The following is a 16,022-nucleotide window of genomic DNA, read 5'->3' as shown; positions in this document are numbered from 1 at the left end:
AATTCACTTCAAACTTTCCTGACAAACTGCCCAGTTACTTCAAAATTGGCAGGATAAATCTGAAATAAGGGTGTATTGTGGAACTTGGAGATAAAAATAAGGATCAAATTTATTATTGAAAAACATTTATTACCCTTAATTGAAACAATTATTCTCATGCCACAACAGAGCAACACACACCATACCTCCTTGAGTTCTCCTTTGCTCATGTTATCCAGATGTATTTTGGTCCAATATTTGTCCAGAAGAGCAGCGTGGCTGCTTTGCTGCCTGTACCAACCGCCACCACAACTAAATAACCTAAATCAAAACAACATGAAGAAACACAGCATATCATGACTGCTGAAGAATTCAACATTTTCAGTGCATTCCTGTGCATCAAAGAACATGTTACACACTGCTGGTACAGCATAATGTGCATGCATAGATCACCCACTGTTTGTCACTGTACTGTCACGTACCCTATCTTTGCTTCTCAAATTATCTGTTCTTTTATCAGTGTTTTTCCCTCTGTAGTGCAAAATCTCTTTAGAGATACTAGCAGAAAGACTACTGACAATAAGTTGTCTATCAGAAGCAACATACAGCATCCTTTGTAAAGGGAGGAGCCTGACAGAAGTGGCCTGGGAAATATCTTCCACAGATCCTAAAGGATCTGTGCTCTGTTGCAGAGATACAGGAAAAGCATCTCTAGTCCCTGTCTCCTCCACAGTCTTTCCTGATTATTTTTCGTCATGCTTCAGGCTCACAGTCCTTTCCATCATATATTTTGTTCCATTCTATTTTTTTTTTTTTTTTAATTACTGCACAATAACTATGCAGCCATGTGTTATACCCACTGTGGAAGTAGGCTTGCACATGCAAAGCATTAGATATTGGGTTTGTGGTTTGGTTTTTGTTTTCTGGTGGTTTTTTATTTGGTTTCGGGTTTGGTTGTTTTGTTGTGGGTTTTTTTGTTGTTTTGTTTTTTTTTTTTTTTTAATAATCCACAGCTGGAAACTGCAACAGACTTATTGAATCTGCTCTAACTAGCCCAATGGAAATCATAATTTGCTGCTATACAAACTGTTGACCAAGTATACAGAAGAAGAAAATCTTAGAAGATGAGGCAACCAAAAGAGAGTTGAATCCAAAAGACTCAATTCCAGAAAAAAAAGATCAGATACATTTTCCTGCCTTTGTCTTCCTTCCATAAATTTGTTCTTTTCTTTGATTTGTTACAGGCTTTGAAGTAAACTACAAAACATTTGAAAACGATGTAACAATTCCCCTTCTAGACATCATAACCTTTAATCTTGATACAATATTATGCCTTAATATACAAGAAGACATTTTGACATCTGATGCATGAGCCATTACTACAGTGAAACTGTCAGGGAGAGTACCTTAAATCTTTTTCTGGTTAGAAAACATTACAAACGTCTATATTGACACAAGACTTTCACAAATCAGATTTTCTTAAAAGAATTCTTCCTTCTATTTCTTTTTTCATGATTCCCAAATAAAATAACTTTTGTCTTATTATAGATGCAGGGTTCAGTTAAAATTATTCATGAAACTCTTAAAAAATATATCTTCCAGGGAACACACATATACAACTGCTCAAGGAGGTGGAATAAAAACACAAACCCCAGAAAACTAATCATTCAGTAGTCAGACTACCAACTACTCCAAGATCAGCAAAACTAATAAACATTTTACACAGGTGCTGTTAAAACTAGCAACAAAAGACACCTTGTGAATATCAATCATAAACCTTCACACAGTAATTGCTGAGAGTGGTATTTTGTTTTGGTTAGGCATTGGTTTTGTAAGGTTCCTCCCAGCAAGTTTCATTCCTTCAGCCTTGTTGAAGTGATCTTCCTGTACAAAGACTGGATTCACCCAGGAGTAATATAAGGCTGCTCTAAAGTAAAAAGATTACTTGCACAACTTCTGTGGCTTCTACTGCCTGTTAATTGGAAATTACTAAAATACTCCTGCCCAAGTACCTTGCACTTCCTGTCTTTGACTTAAAAATATCCACGCTCTTAACCTCATTGAACTTTACAGGCCTACCTCCTGGTTGCAAAAAACTGGAATCCCGACGCTACTTTTAAACAGTCACCACGACCAGGAATCAGCAACTCTCTTTTTTCCAAAAGAGGAATCAGCACAGAGATCTGAAGAAGAGAAGACAATTTATAAAACAATCTTTTTTGTGAAACTCTAACAGACAGCACACCCATCCACACTCATTTCACACTTGAGATGCTAGAGCACTTCCACTGAGCACCACCACATTGTCAGCAACTGCCATTCCCACAGATTGCACTTCCAAATGATGGTAACAGGAACTGCAGAGTCCCCGGTAATTTTAATCAGCAGTGGAAGTCACAGGTGTAACGTTTACCTATCTTCTTTCTCCTGTACCCAAATTTTATGATAAGAGAATGGAAATAAGTCTTTATACTGCAAGTCCAAATAAAAACTATTTATTTTGAATTGTCAAATGAATTGTTAGACACTTTTGCGTCAGAAGCCTTGTTTTCTTTATCTGCCTGAACAAAGATGACCTGCATCTCAAAATGTCAAACATCAACATTTTTCAATGTATATCCTGCTACCTCCAGGAGAATTTGGTATCTATTTAAAGAATCTATCCTTCCATGCAGAAGGACAGCAATAATCATGGAAGGAAAAAAGGGAGGTAGGATCACAAATGATCCCTCAGCACAGAGGGACACAAGCATAGAGACTCTGATATGGAGAAAGGAGACGGGATGCCCGCAGGGAGGACCTGAAGAAAGGGAGAGACGAATGCAGGATACTACTCAGGGCATGCTTATAATGAGTGCAATGAGCTGAGTCCACAGAAGCAAATAAGTGCATGACCCTCTGGCAGTGGAAAACTCTCATATATACAAGCAGTATTTCTTGGCTTTCTTATATATATTTCAGAAGCCTAGAACCCAATAAACAAGCTGTCAAGTTATTTAGTCACACAAAGGATGCTTTACAGAACAGATATGAAAGAAAAGAACTGTTTGCAGAATGTCCAGCAGGCCTATACAGCAAAACATCTCTATGACATCGTTGTTGCAGAAGACATGCTTTCAGCAGCCATTACTTCAAAAGGGAAGGATGACAGTCTAACTAGTCATCCTAGAGCTGAAAACAGGAAATCTGTTAAAACCTATAGTGCTTAATGTAACAACACGTTTTTAATATCCAAGCCAGAGGTAAGAAATGTGTAAGAAAAAAAAAAAAAAACCAAACAAAGCAAAACCCCACACAACAAAATACTACAAAAATCTTATTAACAGCACCACTCTAATACAGCAATGATATTCTCTGATGTTTGGAGCCACATATGTTTTCAAATATGAAAACATGATTTAAAAGACACATAGCTCATTGTCAGTGTCAATTCAAATCTTCAGAGTGAAATTTGGCATCAGTGGCAGTGTCATGACTACTCTAAAACAATGACAAAAACTAATGCAGTGTGCTAATATGTGAACGAAGACAGACAGGTTAATTCTTTCTAACCCCTTTTAAAGGGGCAGTAGTTTCAGCACGCTGCCGCAGAACTTGTGGTGATTAGACTCCAAAAATTGCTAGTGTTGGCCATAAGACTAGTGCCTTACAGCGAACATGAACCTACATACCACATCCAGAGGAGCATAATCAATATCCTCCAGAAGTATCCAATGACCTTTGGTAACGGCTTGTGTCAAGGTTCCAGGTTGCCACACAAACTCCCCTGGTACATCGGTACAACGATACATACCAAGCAGTGTCTATGACGGGAACAATCAGTAAATTAGAGACCTGTTCATTACATCCCCTAAAAACTCAGAGTAAAAACTTACAAAGTCGGTATATAAGTAACACTTACTTAGCCTCCACATTACTAAACAATCCCTCTGGTAATCTGTACCCAGCATTACACTTATTTTAATTAAGGGGGGGGGGGGGGGGGGGAAGTTTCACCCCTCCACATGATACTCTAACTGAAACATGGTAATTAAAATGAACCAGGTAATTGGAAGCGAATTTACAGAGCTGTGTCACCATAATTAACAATCAACAGTATAGCATAGAAAACTGCCTAGGGTTGCACTGAACTTTATTTTACATTTTTGAAAAGTCTGTGACTAAGCTAGCAAAAGCAATTGTAAAGCAAGTTATTCAAAGATACAAAACCAGTCAAGTGTTGTTTCTCCATAAAGTTGTAACTTCCATATTTAAGCATTCCTTAAATAATTAAGTTTATGGTTTCACTACTACATATGTTATACCTTGAACTTTATCACTTTTTCTTAACATGGCTGTCTTACTCATGTATATGAAAAGATATTCTTGTGGAGAACAGTTGTGAGATGGTGAAATCAGCTGTTCTATGCAAGTAAAGAAGGTGTTTATGCGTGCTAATAAAAACCTTCAGATAGCACTTCTGGTAGATACTAACCACTTTGGAAAACTAAATATAAGTTGATCCAAAAAACATAAATCAATTCAAGCTCAAAAGTTATATATGCAAAATGAGAAGAATGTGAAATTATCTTCACCTCTGGTTTTATCTCTACAGGTAGAGCTAGATCACTAATGTAAGTGCGAGTGTCCCCAACTTCACAGGCTCTTACTACATCTCACATTTACCACAAAATACCGGGATCAGATTAAACTGACATCAGCTCACTTAAACTGAAATAAAAGTGGCCATACAGCCTTCAGCACTAGCTTGAGTCATTTTAGAATCTTTTTTTGTCCAATACAAATCAATTTTTTTTTTGTACTTAAAATAAATAAATAAATAAATAAATAGGGCTCTTCCACATAGAAAAACCCTGATAAAATATAATTTGAATGAAACACATACAGCACAATTATGCACAGAATTTAAAACCTACTGAAGCTTAACTGTGATTTTTTTCTTCCATTTATTTATTCTCATCAATAGTAAGACCAATACTACAGAGTTGGGGGTGTGAGGTCTTTGGGTAAAAAGTTAAACATTATCTTATTAGAAAATTAAGTCCATGCTGTAAATAAAAATTATCTCTGATCATCCAACCATAAAACAACTTCATCAGTTACCTTACTATCAGTTTGATCCCCAAGCTGGACTTTCAAAATATGAGGAGGCTTTGCTCTTCCTGTAACAGCTGCTAAATATTCAATTAAAGAAGTTTTGCCACATCCTATTGGTCCTTCTAATAAAACAGGACTCTGATATGCTACAGCAATAGCAAGGTTTTGAAGATTTGTGAAGGCAGATTCAACCAAAACAAAACGGCTGGTGCTCTTTTCCTGTTCAAACATAAAATTTGAGTTACTACACTGAAACTGTTACTTTCTTTACACGTTGTACAACACAGAACAATTAGGAAATTGAGTCTGACAACCAGAAAATTTTGGCCTGTAGATCTGTCAACACATATCAAATGAAATAAAGAATTCTAAAGCTGTATTTAATGACAGATATTAAAATAGATTTCATCAAAAACCTATTATAGGTGAAACACTTAATAAAGTATATGTACAATTTGTTCCCAAAGGGAGTTCACACTAAATTGTCAGTACAGGCATACTAACTATTCAATCATAACACGTCAGTCAAATACAACTTGCAATGTAAGTGAAATTAAGTCATCAGAATGGATCCAAATCACAGGACAAATCAAACAGCAGTCAGATTCAGATTATGTAAGTATGAATATTAACTGTTGTATTTATTTCTTTCTGCACAGGACAAAGTATAAGATCATTAAACTCAGTGCATGAAAAAAAGAGAGGTAAATTCAATAACATTTTTAGTTTACTCAAAAATGCAATGAATGTAGTTTATTGAACGGTAATTAATCAATGCTACAGATACTCTCCAAATACTTTGACTCTCCTACAGTCACTTATATCAGTATAGGGCATAAAAATTAGTGCTTTCCTGCCAAAAGGCACAGAGAAAAGAAACCGGAGTACATACGGCATGGAAACAAGTGTCTTGTATTTAAGTTTGATCTTCTTTTCACATATAGTTTCATGTACTTCTCTGGTAACAATGCTAGTTTTTAAGAGTACCTGCTTTCCCTCACAGTTTGCTCCTACCTCTTCATCAGACCTCCTCAGCTGTAACTGGAACCTCCCCAGCATAACTGGAACTACACTGTATACCAGATCAGTGAAATACTTGTGGCTATTAAAAAAAATAAAAGCATGCCTTTTTGGGAAGTTCTCTGCTCCCTCATAGACAACGAGTATCCTTGCAGCAATCCAGCTTATAGCATGGCCTAGCTTCAGCACAGCTGCAGCAGCAATGACACTGGCATGGCAGTAAGAATCTCCTTAAACAGCTCTACAGTTTCCCCTCTAGTGAATTTCAAACCACACCCTTAATCCTAATAAAAAAGCTAGAATACAGCAAATTCAACTACAGATGTTGGGCGGTGGAAGAATTTGGGATGAAATTCCTCTTTCCTTGCTTCTGCTACTCAAGACATTCTGGACATTGGTAGTCTTCATTCATTTCTTTGTCCTTCATTTGTAGATCAGTGTTGCAAACTTCAACAGAAATACTCAGCTAAGAGCTAAAACTGTACCTAAATGAGAAAACCAGTCAAGAATACTGGCTGCAGCTACAAAGAACCTGAACAGTTCAAGATGAACAGCATCTCAAGAGAAAAAAAAGGTTAAATACTGTTTGCAAAAACATGTATGCCTTCGATGGACTTCCTAAAACTATAAGGCACTACATTCTGCATTACACTTCACTCAAGTGGAGAAAGTAAGCTCTTGCTCACTTCTTCTCCCCTTTTTCTGCCTTCCAGAATAGTAAGTAGCAGCCTTGTTTTGTTTAAGAGAAGAACTAAGAATATGTTTGGAGAAAGGCTGTTTATAAGATGTCTGTATAGCACAAAAAACTACTTCACGCAGGTAGCAACCGTGCCAGATCCTGGCTTTACTCAGCTATTGAATATCACCCTAACTCGGACTGGAGATACCATGTAAGGCTGAATATTCTTTTGTAGTATGTTCATAAGAACCGCTACATGAAGATAAAATGAACAGCACTATTACACCTTCATTGCTTCATTCCACTGCAGAGCTTCTTTGCAGTGTCTATATTATGCAAGACGAGCTTACAGCACACATCAAGAAAGCTAAAGAAGTACACACTACCCGTAGTATCTCAATACTATTTAAGCAGGAAATAAAATCAGTTCACCGCATTTAGGGATTCTTAAAAAAAAATGTACAGACTTAACCCTGGGTCACATACCTCCTCTTCAGAAACAAGCTGTAGTCTAGGCAGCACAATACCACATACAGCTACTACATTTGCAGAGAGGTCGCCCAATACAATATGTCCTTGCGTATACTGCAGTTCTTTCTCCTTTTGCCAAAATGAGGAGTCCGGATTGGCCAAAACAAGGGCTTGTTCCACATTCTGCAGCCGAGATTCTTCTAGTAGCCTGTGAAATCCATGTTTATTAACTCAACTGAAAGCCATCAACAAAAACAAATAGTGTTCAAGATTCTAAAAGTTCTTACTTTAGTCTGAAATGTATCAGCTCTTCAGGATTGAACATCTTCTTCAGGAAAGATAATTTATGCTCATCATTCATGCATGTAACCAGAGCAAGACAGTTTGAAGTATACCTAAAAATCATATTTAGAACAAAACATGTCAAAACATAGTCTTAAGAAATTCAGTTTGACAACTGTCAACTGCAAACCAAAATACCAAGTTTGGAAAAACATGCAGAAAACTTTCTTCATAGAAATTATTTTACTGCTATGCTTAACATTCTTTAAGATTAGAGAAATATCTCAGAACTGAGAAAAGCAATTCTATCATGGCATACTTTATCATTTATACACCAACTAGCTAACCTTTCTCTGAATGACTGAATGACCAGCAGAAATATAGTAAAGGAGAGCACTTTCCCAAATAAATGAAGGTTAACATATTAGAGAAATCAGGTTTTCTTTGCCTGATTTTTTTCTTCTCCTCCTACCATTTCCTTTTCAAAATTGTCTTCTATTTCATGCTATTTCTAAAATAAACCTAACATAATGAACTCAAGACTCAGTGCCAAAAGAAGCCAACAACTCCCAAGTCTTGACTTCATTACTACATAAAGTTGTCTCGCAACAAAAGGACATTTAATACAAATCATAAAACACTTTTCATTTATTATACCACTGTTTTTACCTTCCAAGAACAAAGCTTTCAATGAGCTTTGCGGGGGGAAAGAAAAAAGAGTTGCCAGAAGAATATTGGTTCGGGACAAAATTTAAAAGTCAGCTCATTCACTTAAGATTGTTAGCTGAACACCAGGTAAACCAATTCCAGTCAACAAATTAGAAATTCCTATTTCTTTTTCTAAGACTATCTAACTGTATGTCATCCTGAAGAGCTTCATAAACGGAGATAGATTTGACAACACTGTTATTCCTGCCCTTCCTAAATTATACACCTTATTTTGAAATTACGTTACTAACATAATTCTGAATTTATGTAAAAAAAAAAAAAAAAAAAAAAGACGACTATTAAAGACCTTTTCTTAAATAAATATGTGACTAGGTTGAAGCCCTGCAAGCAGACACCTAACATAAAACATTTGACCAAAATCACATGCAAAGTCTGCAACAAGGCCAATTAGGAAGCGTAAAGCCAAGTTTTACAGTGACTGAGATGTCTATATACAAGCAATAGAAAACAACCCCCAATTAGGAAGCGTAAAGCCAAGTTTTACAGTGACTGAGATGTCTATATACAAGCAATAGAAAACAACCCAACTAGTTCATAGTCTGTCAATGCAGAATAGTAAAATATATCATTGTAATGTAAGTTGGAGTGAGAGTAGATTCATCTCTATTTTTTTTCCAAGAAAACATGCTAGAATTCATGCAATACACCAACAGGCTTACAGTAGAAGTGAAGCGATAAATTTACCATCTCCCATGAATCCAGCTTGGGTAAACTGAAGTTATTTGAAAAGATTCTCCAGACCATAGCTCTAAGCACAACTAAGAGCTAACCTCAGTTTCACTTGCGATAGATCACTACAGCTTTCAAAAGATCAGGTACAGGTACAGATACTATTGGTACAGATTTTTCTGGTATTATTTGAAGATTCTTTTCTACTTGCATGTGAAAGTTGTTAAATACAATTCAAGATACAGTTATATCTTTTCAATGGAGAAGATCCAGGGCGTTTAACTTACCAACGGACTAAAGTGTCATGACTCCTTAGGAGTGGAATACACACACTCCAGTCCCATAATTCCCGGAAAACTGATTGCTCCTTTTGTAAAAATCTATAGGCTGCCTCCATGAGGTCCCGTAACTTCATTCGTCTGCGCCCATATCGGACTGTGTTTGAATCCGAGCTCTCCAGGAAAAGCCTCTGGAAAACTGGTGATGTATTCTTAAAATATCTTAAAGCAAATCTTTAGAAGAAAAAGAGAGAGAGAGAGAGAGAGAGAAAAAGAGATGGAACACAGACATCTAAGCCAGAGGAAAGGAAAATAGCCAATAACAAAAACATCAGGACAGAGGTCCTGAGACAATAATTGATGGTACGCTGACAACTAAGGCCTGTATTTAACTTTGTCCACATTTGGGAAAGACAACCACTTCAGCAATCAGTTGACAACAGATACTTTACCTTATTAGAAATCACTACTTAATTATCAAGAGGAAACAGTACTGCCTTTGGTAAAAATCTCTTCGATTGCTCTTGTTTACTGGAAAAGTAATACTGATTCCTACTTACATAACTTTGTATTCTACTGGCCTACAGATCTAATCTTAAATGCAGAGATTTTGGTTGTGAGCAATTTTTGTGCCAGCTGTTTTGCTTTTCTTTTGATCATTAAGATGAAAATTATGTTAGATCCTACAACACAATTTAATTTAAATAAGCTGTGTTTAAGACACATGTTTTCTAAATCATTCTTTCAATTCAAACCACATTTGTTATTGTGGGAGACCATCCAAATTGTAATACCACCTCTCATCACCAGTGAACACTGACAAGCATATACTCCCTAAGTTCAAACATTGCACAGAGACTTTAAATTACTCACGGCAAAACATCAGGGTGGTCAGCAACCAGCTTGCTCATTGCTACACACAGCCTTTCATGCCGATCATGGTTGATTTGGCCACCAGTTTTAATGGCTTCTGCATTTCTTTCCAACAAATCCAACAAGATTGGCCGAACTTGACGGCCAATCAATAGAGTACATTCTTTATCTAGTAATAACTGCGCTAAAGTATCGAGGATGCATTGCCGATCCTGCTGAGTCCAAATCTAGAGGAATGGAAAGTAAGAACAGGTTAAATGGGAAATGATTTGGACTTTTAATTTCAGAACTATTCATGCAGGATTCACAGTGAATTTTACAGGAACAAATCTTTCAAAAAACAGAAGGGAGTCCAAAATTCCCAATGGAAGTATTTACTTGACGTATCTCTCCATATTTAAAAAAACTGTGAAACAGAGAGTGACATGCAGAATGACACACCAAATAGGAGTTACAAAAAAGCCCCAAAATCCTGAATTATATTTTACAGCTGAAAGGTAAAGCAAATAATTTTTAATATTTTTTAAAGAAAAAATTGGAAAAATGTTGTAACAACTAATACATATTTGTTAATAGAATTCCCAGTGATCTCAACAGCTTGGTCTCACGAGAGCCACAAAACATTTAAGAATTCAAGTTCCTAAAGAAAGTTTGAGTTGCATCATGTTCACCATCTCTTTTCAAAAAAGAAGCATTCAATCAATCATGCTCACAGCCTTATTTCCATATTTCTGATAGCAATTATAGTGACCAATGCTCTTGACAAGAAGCAGCATGTATCTGCAGTTTTGAAGTTGAGATTCTTTTTTTTTTTTTCTTACTTTTATATAAAAATGGTCCTTTAGTGCAAAACAAAATATTAGGTTTCAGAATAGATGGAAAGCATATTCACATCTGCTAGGAAAAAAAGAAAAAAAAACAGCCCACAAAAAACCACACACACACACCCCTCCCTCACCGCCCCCCTCCCTGCAACCTTCCTAACTTTGTTACTGAAGAACAGCAACACATTTTTTGTGTCTTATGCTTAAATTTCTCTAGTCTTTGAGCTCATGTTATTATCCAAGGATCTCTCCACTTCCGTGATGTTTAGCATGTAACGCAGCGCAAGTAATTTTGATCTGTGAAAAATCAGGATTATGAATTTGCACTGCAGCGGTTTTGCTCTTAACTTTGATGCTCTACTCTCCCCTCCCTTGCCAAGTGAACTCTTACCCTATCAAGTCCATTTTCTCTTTCTTGGCAAACAGTCGTAAATACCGCTACGCAAGGCAGCTTTCCAAACAAAACAAGCACTTATTAAACTCCTACAGAAATATTCTATGATTCAGGTAGTCTTTTGTTTTCGCAACATGTGCAGCCAATTTCTGCTTCTCCTAGACTTCTGTTACTCAGGTAAAACCTGCTCCTGGGCCTGCAGATGGAATGGTTTCATTGTTACAAGATAAATAGACTGCAGAGGTCCTACACATTGCCTTTGAAAGGGCGACCTCCTAAGGTTATTACCACTGTCGACATCCTTCTAGAATATCTGCATACTTGTTTATGTTCCTTGGGTCTCCTGAATTTTATAAGGCATTCACTCCCTAACAGCATATAGGAAATCCGGGAAACTGCAGTATATACACTACAAACATCAAAACCATCACATTAATTGCAAGCAGTTTCTTACATGATTTGTGTTTATTTTTATGAAACGTAAGTTTATCTTCCTCTTATCTATCAGAGCAGCATCAAAAAATTTAAAAATGGAGCTGCAGGTCTGCACTCAGCACAGTGCAAGACAGACACTGTTCATTACAGGGGATCAGATTCTGAGTAGCAAAATGACTGACAAGCTGTTCAAAGGTAGCATGGCTCAAAAGAACTGGAGACAAACTCCACTGTAAAAAAATAAAAAGTACCTTCAGTTTCCAAATCAGCTGCATCTTTGGCTACCCAAACAAGGCACAACAGGGTGCTTGATTTATTAACCAGAGCTTTCAATATCAAATAAACAGTTAGCAATAATAGTAAATGAATAATGTGATTCAGTATAAGTTCTGTGGTTACATGACTACTGTACAACAAATCCATTCCGTTAGCAATTTTGTGAGAGTAAGCAGTTTTTTAATCATTGTGTATAGTACCCTTAGGACATATAAAACTGTTCAAAAATCACAGTGGCAACATAGTCATTCTACAAAGAGACTGTCTGATTTCAGAGCCTTTCAGAGCCTAAATTAAAAATTTTATGGAAAAGACGACGACCATCAGAGGAGTTTTTTTAACTAAAGGTGGCTTTGTGAAATACCCAACTTTCTGAATCAGTAGCAAAGGACAGCTGACCTGAAAGTGTTTAATTCTAGTGTTCAAATCTGGGATAGTAAATCTGCAGCCACGGTTCCAAACAGCTGCTTTAAGAAAGTGTCACAAAAGACTGTCCCTCCAAATATAAATATATACACACATTATGTATTATTAACAAAAGAAACATTAAACAGAAGCACAGCTAGGAGTGAGACCTGGAGTCAAACACAATCCCAGCTGCTCCTCTAGCAGCGTGTTGCACACCTCCTTCCCAAGATGCACAGTACATTTACTCAGTGCTCACAAGGTACAGAAATCTTTATTAAGAACCAGCTTAATCCAAAACTCAAGATTACTGAGAAAGGATCACAGCAAGGAACAATCTGGGCCCACGTGAAAGCCACATTTCTGATCATGGCTCACAGGTGTTTCCACAGAACATTACACCGTACATAGATTTAAAAATGAGATACTTCTAAAGAGTGGGAGGGCATAAGGGCCGTGAGTGGGAAATCCTTCTTCCCCTCCAACACAGGAACACATACATGTTCTCGGCTCCCTTCCCTCACAAACCAGCTCTACCATTGTATGACTGTGCAGCAATCAATTTGGCAAGATGATCCAAATTAATCAATCCTTCTGCCACAGTCTTCCACTGGGTGGGAAAGTTGAACGGATTTTCCACATCAGCACACTCACTAGGTTCAGGATAAGAGAAGCAACAGAAAGGTGTGGCTTGGTCTTGGGAATAGGCAAAAAGAAAACAAGAGCAGGACCACTTTTTTTGGCAGCCGTCCAGTTCAGTAAGATAAAGCAAAACATGAGCCTGCACTCTTCTTATAACCCACATATGCCAAGAAAAAACATTTAAAAAGGCAAGGGGATATGCAGTCTCACAAGGAGATCAAGATAGCTTCAACTACCTGCAGAATGAGCTAGCGCTTCCTACTCCTCCTCCAGCACATCAATAGAGTTGGACAGACTGCTCCCTTCAAGGATAGCGAGAATGTTCTCTCTGACTTTATATCAGTGTATTTATTAACATACTGCCTCCCCAAAATCACAGCTCTTCAAAAACCAGAAGCAGAAGGAGAGGAGAATACACTCCAGGATGGAAGCAAAAGTGCAACATACCTTCCCTTATTTATAATACTACATGATGTAAAGCCTAATTGATCTTTCAAATAAAAAGCTTAAGTCGTATTTTAGGAAAAAAAACCAGTCTGCCTTAGTTGCCAGAACGTCAGGACATTTTTCTGACAGCCAATGAGTAGCTGGGTGAATTTGGGACAGCTAGGTCACCTCTTTTTTCCCTACATTTATTTAAAAAAAAAAAAAAGAATAAAGACACTTCTCAACATCAAATGCTAAGACTGAAGGGCTATAAATAAGAGCTTGGAGTTATTATTAAAACAATTTTCACTGCTACATAGAAAAATGAAAGGCAAAATGAAGGATGCCAAGCTAAAACACCAACAGAATAGAACAGGAGACCCAGAATGGCATGCTCGAGATCTCCAGTTCACTTAAGATGGTTCCATAGACTAAATAGAGGAAATATCCAAAAGGGTCAGGTTTTTTGATTTTTATCTTTCCATATATGCACACTGGCGTATGCGAAGGGCAGAAACGAATAAGGATATTTTTGCACTAAAGTTCCATTCCTACTAGCATTCTAACCTTCACATTAATTAACTCCTCTACTGAACTTACACCATCACAGGGAGCCAAAATACATGCATTTGCGCAAAAGCTGCATTTGGAATTCTACGCAGGAAGATGTTCTGATTCAGACAGGCCTTTGGTAACACACAGAACCAAAAGCACATTCCAGCAGTCTGTGGAGCCCTATTGCTTATACAGTTTGCTTAAATTATCCAAAAAAATAGAAAGGCAGGAAACAAAGACTGTTTTAGAGAGCTCTTCATCCCATTTTCCTCATTAAGAACACAGAAATTTCCCGTACCTTTGCAGAGTTAATGGTATACAAATCTTCTACAGAAAAGCTGCTTTTTCTATTACATACCGAAGCAGCAGGGAACAAGATCTTCCATCACCACATAAACGGTGCCTTACTATGAATCTCAAAAGACTGTTCCTTACTTAGCAGTTGTGGGCAAGTTCCATTCCATTATGGAATACTGAAGAAATAAGTCATCAGAAAGACATAGTGAAGCTGCAGAGCAAAGAGAGCTCTAGAGTTCCAGAATGCATGCTTCCTAAGTTACATACAAAGCAAGTGGCAGGAATCAGGTATGATGACCGGAGCCAATGGCTGTCAAGTGGCAAGATACGCCTAACATGCTCCTAGATCTGTAGCTTCCAAGTTTGGAAACAGCAATTCAGTTTTCAAAAGAATGCGTCATTGTTCATTAATGTGCTGTTACAGACAATCTGTATATAATTACTGTTTAATAATTTCCACCTAGCAACACTTTTAAACCTGAAGCATATCTCAAGACAGTCTCCAGAAGGGAAAGGGCACTGTCTCTTTCCCAGTCTCAGATCTTGGTGACTCACTTCTGGTTCACCACTCCATCTGTCTGCTACATCACATATCCGCATTATCCCCATCTCCATTTCCCAGCTGTTTCTTTCTCTTGAACAGCAGCTCTTCATCACTGCTTCCCACCAATTAGCATCAACTCTCCAACGTAGGAATATATATATTCATGTCAATTTAACTTTGATCCTATGATTTGTAGTGACAGAAGAAAAAGCCATCTGTCTACCAACAGAGAACTTTGACTACCAGTATGAAAGCCTTCCCCAACCACAACTAAGAGACAGTAATTCAGACTGAAAGCCAATATTCTGAAAAAAATATGATGATTTAGATGCTTCATCTTCAAACAACTGGGACATTTCCTAGACACTCAAACAGAAATACAGATCTTGAACCCCAAAGTGTGTACACAACTTAGGGGCTTCAAAAGCTCTATCGCGAAAAGTATTAATACTATAACACCTGATGTGTCGATATCCTGTTATTACATGTCTTCAAGTATTTCAGAGACAGAAATGAGCTAGGCCTCAACTCTCCTAGAAGGCAGGTGTGCTTTCCACAGTTAAAGCAGCCAAAGCACAAAACCAGTGAAAATAGGAACATGTTTCCAGCATGGCTGTGATTAAAAAAGGAAGCAAACCCCAGAAAATCCAGTCCTCTGTCTTTCTACCCCACATGCTGTTTTAAGGCAATTAACGACGACATGCAAAAAGCATCAGGGTAACATGCTGCAGCTAAGGGACTAGACAGTCTCAATGCTTGCTAACAGCATGCCATCTCTCGCGATCATGCCTTCACAGAGTCACCTTAATGGACGTGTAAGATACTGAGGATTTTAACTGCGGGGCAAAACGCCTCCTCAGGAAGAGCAATAGGAGGGGTACAGGGGGACAAGAGAGAACCTACCTCGCAGGGATCCACTCGCAGAACCCTGAAAGGAGTGGGGAGGGAAAGAAACCGCACCAAGCGCACACACACACACACACACACACACACAGAGCGGCTCCCGCAGAGCGGCTCCGCCGGCCGCCCGAGGACGAGGGGGCGGGAGGGGTCGCCAGGCGGCGCGGGCAGCAGACAAAGCTGCCGGGAGGAGATGGCGGCACGGGGCGGGCGGTAGGCAGCGCGGTGCGTCCCCTTCCCTCCCCGG

General features: G+C 38.0%; 1 protein-coding gene across 2 annotated transcripts in view; it reads right to left on the bottom strand.

Moving 5' to 3' along the window:
• The window catches only part of MDN1 (midasin AAA ATPase 1), a 106,829-nt gene that overhangs the window by 90,589 nt on the left and 218 nt on the right, over positions 1 to 16,022 (bottom strand). For both annotated transcript variants that reach the window (XM_052781511.1, XM_052781512.1), the window contains exons 2-9: positions 10,078 to 10,304; positions 9,214 to 9,438; positions 7,534 to 7,641; positions 7,262 to 7,454; positions 5,083 to 5,295; positions 3,651 to 3,782; positions 2,059 to 2,162; positions 186 to 300 (exon numbers count right to left, since the gene is read on the bottom strand). In XM_052781511.1, the coding sequence (XP_052637471.1) occupies positions 186 to 300; positions 2,059 to 2,162; positions 3,651 to 3,782; positions 5,083 to 5,295; positions 7,262 to 7,454; positions 7,534 to 7,641; positions 9,214 to 9,438; positions 10,078 to 10,304 (1,317 nt within the window). The remainder of the gene's footprint in view (positions 1 to 185; positions 301 to 2,058; positions 2,163 to 3,650; positions 3,783 to 5,082; positions 5,296 to 7,261; positions 7,455 to 7,533; positions 7,642 to 9,213; positions 9,439 to 10,077; positions 10,305 to 16,022) is intronic.

Source organism: Harpia harpyja, chromosome 3 (assembly GCF_026419915.1).
Source record: "Harpia harpyja isolate bHarHar1 chromosome 3, bHarHar1 primary haplotype, whole genome shotgun sequence".
NCBI classification, from domain to species: domain Eukaryota; kingdom Metazoa; phylum Chordata; class Aves; order Accipitriformes; family Accipitridae; genus Harpia; species Harpia harpyja.
This window is presented reverse-complemented; position numbering and strand designations above follow the sequence as displayed.